The sequence below is a fragment of the Phaenicophaeus curvirostris genome, chromosome 2 (assembly GCF_032191515.1).
Source record: "Phaenicophaeus curvirostris isolate KB17595 chromosome 2, BPBGC_Pcur_1.0, whole genome shotgun sequence".
NCBI lineage: Eukaryota > Metazoa > Chordata > Aves > Cuculiformes > Cuculidae > Phaenicophaeus > Phaenicophaeus curvirostris.
Window position 1 is genome coordinate 109,992,142 of NC_091393.1, and position 12,023 is coordinate 110,004,164.

At 39.6% G+C, this 12,023-nt stretch overlaps 1 protein-coding gene across 1 annotated transcript in view; it reads right to left on the reverse strand.

Annotated features, from left to right (window-relative positions):
• PPP1R21 (protein phosphatase 1 regulatory subunit 21) overlaps positions 1–12,023 on the reverse strand; it is a 28,977-nt gene that overhangs the window by 12,954 nt on the left and 4,000 nt on the right. The window contains exons 2-10 of the mRNA XM_069850428.1: positions 11,831–11,899; positions 11,522–11,668; positions 11,108–11,209; positions 10,242–10,406; positions 10,087–10,145; positions 7,317–7,411; positions 5,087–5,139; positions 3,163–3,312; positions 67–168 (exon numbers count right to left, since the gene is read on the reverse strand). Coding sequence (XP_069706529.1) covers positions 67–168; positions 3,163–3,312; positions 5,087–5,139; positions 7,317–7,411; positions 10,087–10,145; positions 10,242–10,406; positions 11,108–11,209; positions 11,522–11,668; positions 11,831–11,899 — 942 coding nt within the window. The remainder of the gene's footprint in view (positions 1–66; positions 169–3,162; positions 3,313–5,086; positions 5,140–7,316; positions 7,412–10,086; positions 10,146–10,241; positions 10,407–11,107; positions 11,210–11,521; positions 11,669–11,830; positions 11,900–12,023) is intronic.

Sequence of the window (12,023 nt, forward strand, 5' to 3'; positions counted from 1 at the left end):
AAAACAACACATAAGTAATTTTGCTGTGTATAAGTCCTTTTCAACACTAAAAAGAAAGACTCTTACCAGGACTGTCACAGTATCTTCTGTGATGCTCTCAAACACGTGGAGCATTCCTTCCTCCAGAGGGCGGACATAGGAAGCATTTTCATGAAGGTACTGTGAGAACTGAGTAGAGAGAGACTTTAAAATGGTGCTTAGAACAGTTTGCAAGAGCCTTCAGCAAGTTAACAACTGAATGGTCTGTGCCTGTCATCTTAAATGATCCCCAGGGTGTCAATAATAAGGTACAACAATCCGGTGACATACAGCAACCTCTTCGACAGGACACACACACCTCAAGGGTAAGTGAGAAACTGTGGAGACTGCAGTGAAGTTCAGGCACCCCACCCAGGACTTTGCCACAGTGCCCTGACTCATTTTACCCGCCATGCACAGCACACCAAACCCCTGCTTCGGAAGTTTAAGCGTTCTTGCATTCCTTGCTGAGCTCCATCAAATTAAGGCTAGATCCATGCACCATTAAGCCACCAGGATAAGCTGTCCTACTTTCCTTCTACTGTTCACCCTCATCCTGTGCCTCAGCACAAAGATTTGCACAGCTCTGCTGCATGGTGCGAAGTACAGAAGAACCACACAAAGTTAAAACTGAGAATAAGAGATCATTTTAATCTTTCTATCCAGTCCAGTTCTCAACATGGGTCCCAGCACATTTACGTCAGTGTCAAGGATGGAGCAGTAACTAATCAAGGAGAGAATCCTTACTTCCAAGAACCATGAAACTTTGGCCTAAGTGCCTGACTTCGCTAAAATAGCTTAAGTCAATTCTATGGGTAATTTTGGCTCCAAAAGTTATACCTGAGAACAAAGGTGTTTACTCTCATACGCAATCAAAACCAACAGTACCCTTGGCTTTCAATTTTGACCCCGCAGTATTACAAAAAGCTTCTTCCACAGATTGACACAGGGAGTCAAAAGTGATCCTGGGTTTTATTTTACTCCACAGAAAGATCCCTTCACCTTTGATTATTTATACCGCAACAGCAGCTAAAGATCCCAGGCAAATAGGGCATGAGATATCTTAATTATTTCTTGTATTATTCCAGCGCAGTAACACAGTGTTAACAAGGAAAGAGAGATGCCAAGCTCTCATTCATGCATGCACAAATCTGGATGGAATTAGGAAAAAGTCCTAAATCTAAGGAGGAAGAAATAACACATGCAGAGTGCTCCTGACTTGTGTCGCAAGAGAGAGGACTGGAGTTATCTGACGTGATGCTGAAGACCCAGCAGAACCCAGCAATCCAATACTTAAAGAGAAAAGGAATACTTAAACCTGGAAGGGAATTGTCCACATCTACTCTGAGTGTCTGGTGGGGAAAATAGCTTGAAAACGCCAGACAAGACCTGGAGTTGGGGAGAAATAAATCAGTGCAAGCGTGCTAAGCCACTACCTGATACTTATCTCATTTTCTCTACTGCGCTACATGGAGGGTTTTGAACCACTCAGTGGAGGAGCTGGGGTCACACTGAGAGCACTTGCCAAGCAAATAGGTAAATTAATCAAAAATACAGGAGCAACAGTAGCTTCAGTGAGTGATAAAATATGCTTCACTACTCAAAAGTCACAGCAAATCCCCAAGAGGTAGCGTGCACTGAGATAACTGGGTCATGAATACACACTGGGGCAGACTAGGAGAGAAAATTATGGCCACAAACAAAGCCTGAACTACTGAATCAGAGTCAATTATCAGAAAGGGAGAATCAGATTACAGTTCTGATTAAGTTGCCTGTTTCAGCTGTGTGAAAGCACTGCTCTGCTGAAAAGCAACACAGAAGCTTTAGCTAGGGCATTAAGAAAACAATGAAAACAATGCTTGAGAAGTGATGTCTAAAGAACCTGGCTTTATTCCTTTAATGTGAACTGCAGTAGTGTCTACAGAATCCAGTCACCACACTGGGCCATATAAACAAGGAGACAGTTCCTGCCCCAGAGGATTTGGAAGATAACAAAGCCACATCGTTTCCCCGAGATGGATAGGCCATTTGGAGTATGTTTGGTGGCAAGAGCAAGAAAATCTTGGTCAGGTCTACGCTAAGATCCTGTAAAAATGTTTTCTTGATTCAAACAGCTGAGAAGACAGAGTGCGATTTTTCTAATGGATAAACACGTTCACAAGCATATTTGCCACCTGAAAGATTAAAGGAGGTCTTCCCAAGAACAGGAAAGTTCCATAATAGTTAACATTGCCACTACAGGTGCTACAGCCATTCAATGAGCGCAAATCACATCCATCTCTGAAGCTGAAGTCTGAGCCCTACAAACTACCAAATTGGAATCATAGTCTGAATCAGAGAATATGGTCATGCAGCAGCTTCAGTGCACACAGGTCCACTCACACCATAAATTCAAGAACTCTGATGTTAAAGTCATTTTATTCCAAGTCACACGTATATATACGCATTCCCACACAAATCCTTGTGCACAAAGTTCTTTTCCATGCCTCATGGCATAGAAAGTCAAAAGATTCAGCTTAACAGCTCTGAAAAGTCTCCCCATGAAGTTACATGGAAAAAGACAGGTCAGCTTTTTTGTAATAATTTCAACACACCCTACAGACTTGAAGCTTCAGAACACTTGCAGGAAAGTCTTTACACAAATAGCCTAAAATCAGACTATAAAGTTGGTTTTAGACAAGGGAATACAGACCAAGTTCTCTCCTTCATAAGCTTACCTTATCCTCAGTTTATCTCTCATTGTAGTTAAACACTTTAAGCATAAGACCTTCTGCCTCAACACCTCTCATGCCCCAGTGCATTCAGTAAGACCAGCAATTATTGACCATTGCTGTATTTGTGTATTTTAAAACCCATTCAGCTGAACTGACAAATGCACTTTACTTTAGCACCTGAAAAGCAAAGCCTTGGTTGACCACAGTATTGTCCTTGTAGCAGAGGCACAGGGGAAAAGTATTCTCTGCAGCTGCGCTTTCACCCCCATACAGAGAATTCACCCGACAGAAAAGATGCCTCATGCAGGAGAGGCTGCGCCTCAGGAACACACAGCATCCCAAGAAAGGTGGAAGTTTGAGCATCTAAAGCGGTTCACTCATGAGGTCTACATCACTGAATATACGTGCAGCTGAAATCTGTGAGCTTTACCTTCTGATTTAGCGGTGATATAGTGTCCGTAGCAGAGTCAATTGGAAAGATCTGTACCTTCTGCTCAGTGTACGTATGGAAGTTCAAAAGAGCTGTTACAAGTTCTTGAACAAAAGCAAGCGCCTGGCCAGCAAGGTCTCGCAACTTCAGCTGCAAAAACAGTCATAAAGTGATTATATTTGACATGTACCTATTTATACATGAAAATAAATCTGTGATTGGATACAAAAAAATTGCTATCAATGATTTCTTTCTTGTTACCAGTTCAGCCCAAAATATAGAGCAGCAATTACCTTTAACTTAATTGCTAAAGTTTATGAATAAACTACAAAGCCACACAGAAAGGCATGTCTTTCTGTGACAACAAAGTACATTTTTATTTCATACAACAGGTGACGCTTCCTCTGCTGCATTTCCAGGCCACAAGGACCCTTACAGGTTTGTACAGCTACAGAAACCATCTTCTAAACTTAGATTTTTACAGACCGATAGACCAATTGCTGACAGCAGCTCAGTTCTGTCAGTGTGATGATAATGAGATATTTGGTAACGCTTGGATGTAAGGAAATCTAACTTTAATGAGTAAAAGCCAGCGAGGTTTTCTCCCAGAATAAAACGCCACTGCTTCGCTAACCAGTAACGCTCAATTCTTACTCTCTCACCCAGACAGAACTGAGCTGCTGCTCACAAACAAGGCAGTTCTGCAGCTTTAGCACAGTAGGAAGGTATCCAAGGAATGAATCCAAAATGGAACGTTCTGAAAAAGCAAAGGCAACAGAGTAGAAAACCACGGTCCTGTGATTTATGAAGGGCAAAATAAGGTTAAAGCAACATTCCAGCCAAGAATGACTTCTCCTTCGGAGGTGTATTCCTATGCTTCAATGAAATGTTAAACAAAGTGAATCCTGATTATGGATCAGGGATGGTGGTGAGTAGTTAATGCAGTCATTATGCTCAGTTTGTGTATGTTGATTAGTTGTGCAAGGAAGGAAAACAAACAATATTCCTGTTCTGCTGCCCTTTACACTGCAGCCTGTGCTAACACACCAGCATTTTGCCTCCACTGGCAAAGCCGGTCATAAAAATCTGTCCTGGAACACATTCAAGGCTGCAGATTTCGAAGCATGAGGCCGGCTGACATAGCACTAGCAGAAAATAGGAAGGGAACAACTCTCCCTGCAGTTTGGGTGCAACTAAGAGGTGTACTGTCAACAAATATCCCATAAGTATAAATGAACCATGTATAGCTCTCAAAGATACATAATTTATTCTTTAAAAGGACTATGACCAGTGACAAATAACACTAATATGGTATTCTAGCATCTGTGCCAATGTATAGTTTACAAACGCAAACACTCTTTGGGGCTCAAGTGATGTAACTGAAGAAGCTCTGCGGAGAAGGAATTTAAGATACCGAAATCCCCTTTTTTCAACAAAAGGCTTAAAATCTCTAAACTAATGTTGTTCAAACCAATTTTAAAAATGAAATGTTCAAGTTCCAACTTACTGCAGGTTTAGCATAGTAAAGAATTTCACATAACTTTAAGAAACAAATTAGGAGTTGGAACTGGATGTTCTTTAAGGTCCCTCCCAACCCAAACCATCCTGTAATTCTAAATATTAAACCTCTTTGCCATCCATCCGCAAAAGGCACGCCCAAGTTAAAATCTACAGTGACCACCAGCTGGAAGTCAACAGATTAGCTCTAGAGCAGTGAGGGGAGCACAGAAGTTTACTCCAACATACAAGCAGTATAAACTACCTTTGGAAAAGCATAGAGGCTCTGTGGACAGAAATCTCCTTGGAATATTGCAACAATAGCAAAACAGGCTATCTTCTGCCATCTTGGGGCACCAAAATTATTTGGTTTATTCAGTATCTTCAAAGTTGTGCCTTTATTTAGGAAGCCACAAGAAGTGCTTACCTGACATCGCCTGTTGTGTAAAGGCACATTCAGAGCATTGTATTGATTAGATCCTACAGGACAAAAATGGAGTTATAAGCACTTATTAAATCATGGGGGTTTTTTTAATAGACACTTATCAATAAATAGTGATTTTTTTTAACTATAAAATTTTATTACAAAAATATTACAGTTCATGCAAGTAATATTAACTAAAAAGATACAAACAATTGGCCTCAATAAAGTGGGCCTTAACACCCTCACTTAAGAACTGTTAACTATGACTGTGTGGAGAGAAATCACTCCCACACTTGCCTCAGAGTACAAGTCAAGTTTAATCATCTGAACAACCCAAATCTGATCGATAAAAGCAGAATCTTCTTGTACAGAACAACAGGTTTCATCACTAACAAGAGTGAAAAATCTTTAAAAAAAAAAAAAAATTAAAGAATTCAAGCTGATCTTCAGATTTCCATTACATTACAGGGACTGTCAAATAAGAAGAATGTGTTTTTTTAATGCATTTGCTGATAATTTAGGTCAAGAGCTACACTTTTCTATACTATCTGTACTATTTCAGCATTCTGTTTCAGTTACAGAGCAACTAAAATGATTATTCAACTACAAGTGGACACAATTTATAAAGAGGTAGAGGAATATTTGCATCTACAGAACAGTTTACTGAATCACATCCATCCTCAATTAAATGGAACATTAACCACTTCAGCTTAAAATCTGCACAGAAAGGAAATTTACAGCTTCTTATTCCTTTTGTTTCATTCACATTTGGCAATTAACCCATGGGAAGAGGTGGCTGTGTTCTGAACAAAACACTGTCCAAAATTACTGAATCCTACTCTTAGGCAAATGCTTCAGAAAACCTTTTTGCTCTCTTTCTACTCTCGAAATCGTGCTTAGCAGTCAACAAGTTATTTGACTGCCATTGAAACTGAAGCCAGCTGCTACTTACACTTAAAAGCAACCACAGAATCTACACCAAGACAGCTGGAATCCATAACAGACAAACATTTCCTGACTCTCTCATTCTTCTGTCCCTAAAGACCTGCCCACTATTTGCACTGTTTTTCTGCACAAGCAAAACCATTATCCTATAGTGGCTGGGTGAGCAGATTATTGGATTATTTTCATCCAAGTTCTCGCTACACTGATAACATCCTGTAAAAGAAATCAGCTAAAAGAGCCAGTGAAGTAGCAAGAGGCAGGAGATGCCAGACAGAGATCTTTGTGAGGGTTAAAAAAAATGAAAAGCACACCAAAACCTAAGCATAACATGCTGTATGAGAATCAACATTTCCTAAAAAGATGACAATCCAGTGTTTTTAAGACCAGACTCACTGAATTGCCAACTTAGTGGAGAACCTTGAAGGTTCACCCCTGCAGTACCTGCCAGGTCAGCTCTTAAGGCTACTCAGAACACTGTCAGTGAGTTTTAAACTGAATGAATAATGCAATAACTACCAACAAAACCTATCAGGAACTGAACAGCCTGTTTTCAGTTGTCTGCTCCTTCTCCACCACCTTCAGATTTTTCCCTGCTCCAGGCCCTCCCAGTCTGACTGCCAGAAGAGGAGAGAGCACTGCCAACCCAAGTACAACCTCGTGTTCAAACCATTTACAACAGCACTGATCTGGTACGTGCTAACCAGTGCTGGCACCAAAGCAATGCAAAGGCTGAGCGCTCCTCACTCCACAGCATCCCCCACACTCCAGTCTGTCGAGCAGCAGTTGGAAACCAAGAAGAAAAAAAGGCTGCTTCAAGTAAAGTCCCCAAATTCAAAGGGGAATGAAAGATGAACGAGTCTGAGACAAAACACGGATAAGAACTAGCCTGGGTGATGAGAAGTGAGACATGCTGACTGACTTCGCACTAATATAAGCATAGGCCATTAACGATGCAATGCTTCATTACTTTGAGGTGAGTAACTAAAGAAATCTTTGTGGAGAAAATGCTGAACTGATGGTGTCCCTTTACCTTTTACAATGTTCTATCAATACTAAGTAAAACAATTTAATTTTCATTAGAGATACACAGAAATGTAAAAACTTGATATTTTAATATCACTAAACAAGACAGAGATGAGTATTGTGAATACATACTACAATTACCTCCCAGTGCGAGTTCAGACGTCCCAACGTTTCTTACAGCTAACACATTTTAATTCATACGGAGTTCCTTCTCCAGACGGACACCCAAAATTAAACAAGAACCCCAGAGCAAGGCAATACGTACTTGTGTCATTAAAAGGGACTTTTTCATTGATTATGCATAGAGATTCTTCCAGTCTACTGCCCAAAGCTGCTTGAAGGTTCTTTAACTGCTGTTGGCTAAATAACAGAGACACAAACAAAAAACCACACACACATACACACATTGTAAACCTTTACAATTTGATCTGCATCCCTCGACATCACAGCTCACCATAAGCATCCCTTTAGTATACAGGCATCTGCCTCTTTCTAGAGGTTAGACAGAAATTAAACAGTAGGAATCATTTTTCCTCCTTTATATTCTATTTTATACATGGTACTGTATTTTAATCCCTAATAAACGCAGTAAATTGTTGTAAATCCTAAATTCTAGCATTGAGCAGCTCAGCTTACTTCAGAATTAATCTTTACATTATTTTCCAACTCTGCAATCACTGGATAAGCTAAACAGAAGTGATCTTTTCTACTGGAATTTGAATGGGAATGCAAAACGGACTTTAAATCAGCTACCGTATATCCAATGCAGTATTCCAATATGGAAGTAGCAAGTTGTCAATGATTTGGTTAACTATCTCCTACCACTGTTAGAAACACGTCACAAGCTTTTCAAAGCCCCGTATTTAAACACTGATGTGATACAGCCCAATCCCACAAGATTTGACAATTAAGTTTCTGATGCATTCTCAAGGGTTTTTTCTCTAGATCCACTTCAGTTGTGTTCAATTGTGTACATAGATGTGAACCTAAGTTATTAAGATTACTCCTATCATAGAATCCCAGAATGGTTTAGGTTGGAAGGGACCTTAAAGCCCACCCAGTTCCAATCCCCTGCCATGGGCAGAGACACCTCTCATTGGATTGGGTTCCACAAAACCCCCATCAGCCTGGCCTTGAACACCTCCAGGAAGGAGGCATCCACAACTTCTCGGGACAACTTGTGCCAATATCTCACCACCCTGATGGTGAGGAATTTCTTCCTAATGTCTAATCTAAATCTTCCCCCTTACACATTAGAGCCATTTTCCCTTGTCCTATCACTACAGTATCATTACTTTATTATTATATTACTGAAATTATCATGATTATATCATTAGTATAGATCCTTGAGATGCTTAGTAACAAATTCCAGCATTATATACATGTCAAACATCTCTGCACATTGATTCACATTGAATTCCACACCTTACCCAACTCAGGCCCCCACATGCTTCATTGTTTTGCTTCCCATTTGACATCTAGAACTTCTGCATATACAGTGGAGGGTGGGGGGAAGGTGTCAGAGTGAAAGGTTTTCCTTTTTTTTAAAAAACATTTGATATGCAGACATTTATCAGCACTAACAAAGAAAAAGAACCCAAAGCAGACAAGGAAGATATGAAGAAATCAGCCAATAAATAGCTCATGCATATTAACAAATGTTTTTCTTGAAAGGCAGCTCCAAAATTGTATAGAAACTGCACAGCATGGATTGCAGGAACATTGAGGATAAACTTGGAGACTAAGTGTTGTCGTGGGTTTGCATCCTCTGTGCCACCACCCAAGCCCATCAGAACTGCAAAACTTCAAATGTTTTTTTTTTGTACGATAGGGAAATGGCAAACAAGTAGTTTGATATGTTTGGGTTTACATTCTGCCCTTTAATTTTCAAGTCTTCTATTCCCTGGCTTTCCTGAATAAAGTGTGGGTGTCAGAGCCATCAGATCCTTCCCCTGAAAGAATGGGGAAACAGAAAAGTCGTGCTCTCAAAGACAGCTTCTGTTACATGTTCATTAGACTTGAGTGTCTAAAATAAAGCAGTGTTGGGCTTTATTACTATTTTTAAAAGTCTTCCCTTCTTAAACAGTAGGGATAACTTCTGACAATGGCATTAATCACCCATTCACCACAGAATGCAACAGACAAGCCCTGAACTGAATAGCAGCAGACTAAGACTACACTGTTTTTCAAACACCACAAAAAAGCAAGCAGCAGCTTTCATCCTCTTTTGTAAGTTATTTAGTGAAACTCTGGCCTGTGTTAGAGGAGCTGTACCAGAATTCAAGTATCTTTGCACCTAACAGGATAATTAAAATGCATGCTCCCAGATTACCCTTGGAAAGAGGGAACTCTTCATCTGATCATTCACCATGTATTCAATCCATTACATTAGAGATCTATACTGCATATGTATAGTTAAAAAAATGCACCTTAATAATGAATGTCAGAGAAGTGCACCCTAATTTGCTTTGCCCCCCAGTTTTCAACTTCTTCCCAACTTCTACAACTTCTCTTCAAGACAATGAAGGTATTCCAAAACTAAGAATACAATCCTTCAAAAATATTCTAGCTGAGCATGCTCTACCTGAACCAAAACACAATATTTCAAGAACTGTTTTGGGGTGAAGGAGGTTTCTTAAACTCTTCAGTTGGCTGTCTCAGCACACCCTACCCAAGCTTTGGGTTTGAAGCAATTTGCAGAAAAACTCATATACCTTTGTTTCCTACAAGTTCAGTAGTTTCTCTGCTTTTCATAGTATACCATTACAAATGAACTCTTCAAGCTTTCACCAACTTCATAGCTTCTTAAAACCAGCTTAGCAACAAAAGTGCTCTTACTGACAGCTGAAGCTGTGGAATTGATTGTCTCATTGCACACTTAGAGGAAAAGGGGTCTGACCTGCACAGTCTTGATACCTGAGTTTTATCAATGTCTATTTCTTTAAGGTATTATTCTCTAGAAGTAACACAGTTAATCTTTTACAGCAGTTATTTCTTTACGTCAATTTTCCATTATATTAAATAAAAACACTTACCATTCTTCGGTTCGAAGCCTACAGTCCTTAGCTTCTCTTTCTAGTGTCTGAGACTTGATCTTTATGCAAGAGATAATCTCACAATGTAAGCAATGTCACAGCAAGACATTTCATTTCAAAACTTTTCAAACTTGCAAATAAGAAAAACAACTTACTTCCAATTTGGCTTTATCATTCTGCAGCTTTTCTATGGTGTCCGTGTATTTCCGCGTTAAACTGTCCACCACAGCCTGATGCTGGGCAGCATCCATTTCCAAAACCTCAAGTCTAGTTCTCAGCTCCGCTTCTAAACGTTTGTGCTGCTCATCTGCTTCAAAGAACTAAGAGAAAAGCAGAGTTCATATGGTAACTTAATTTTTCCATGGAATCTAGACACAGAAGTTACACTAATTTTAACTAATAACTTATGAGTTACAATAATCAGCCAGACCAGGTTAACAATAAGGATCAGATCTCAGATGCATAAATTTGATGACGATATTTACAGCAAAAAGATTCAGGAACAGACTACTTTGTTTACTGAAGTTTTCTAGTACCAAGCATTCCTTAAATATATTGCCAATTAATAGCAGACCCCTGAAAAATTAAACTTGAACCATAATGGTTTTCTAAACCAAACTGAAATGTATTCTGTTTCAGTAAAGTAATTCCTGTCTTAATTATAGCAACTTGCATAAAGAAAACCTTTTCAGCTTTGAGTAACTCTGAAACAGTTCATGAATGAAAAAGAAGTTTCCACTTAGTATCAATTGCCTGGCTATTTTAAGTAAAACAGCTGTCAAAGATTAGAAATCTAAATGAGGACACACATTATGTGAGCAATTCCACATACTGTCTTAAGAATCTGAAGTCAAAATACTTTCTTGTTTGCTCAGTGCACATCTTTACGAACAAACTACTTTTTTGCACACAACTAAGCTTCTAAACCCACTATCTTTAAGACGACATTATATCTTCTCTAACTTTGACCACACGACTGGTTTTCTGAACTAAGAAGAAAGGCTAAACAGGTTTCACTCACAAGTATATGCAGTCGTTCGTTCTCTTCTATCTTCTTCTGAAGATCTTCATTGAAGACACTTTTCTGTTCTTGACTCAACTGAGATGAAGACTCAGCACTTTTCTAAGAGGAAGAAAACGCATTTATTATCTCCAAGTCTCTGGAGTATCCCAAAGCCCAGCCTCAAGTGTATGAAAACACTTCCCCTCACTAATTCCCAACAGAGGCACATACATTGACTAATATATCAAAAGGTGTGCCAGTTGCACACAATGAAAGTCTAAAAGCTGCCATTGCATTGCTACTGTACTGTGGTAGAACACTACCTTGATAAGCCTCTATTCATGCTCACACAAAGCAGCAACTGCTGGAAAGGAGGAGGCATTGACAGGTGATGAGCAGCCACCTGCAAGTCTTCTTGCCTTCAGCACATACCTTGCTCTTCTTGCCCCTCGCTTCACTCAAGGCAAGTTCATCCTGAAGTAACTCCACCCGCTTGGCAAGCTGCTGATTTCGAAAGGTCAAGCTGTCCATTTCTTGTTGCATTTTTCTCAGAGACTGATCCTTCATCTTCAGTTGCTCCTGAACGACCAAAAAGAACAGAAATTTGTAATACTAAATCAAGTTCCTTCTTTATTTTTTTTTATCACAATACTTTGAGTCGAAAGCTTTCCCGTTTATCCTTCCCATTTACCTACGTTACCACAGCTTAATGCATCTGACAAAGCAGTTTTGAGAAATTACCTTCAGAGACGCCGAGTTCGCTTGCTCATCTACAACCCCTTTTTTCAGTACTTGGTTCTGAGCTCGAAGCTGAAAAACAAAAGATGCAATAAGCACGTACGACAAAGGAATAGAGAAATGCCGTTCATCAGACTGTGCACAAAGCATCACATTCTCTCCTGAGAGAATCAGATGTGCCTGCCTTTTGGTGTTC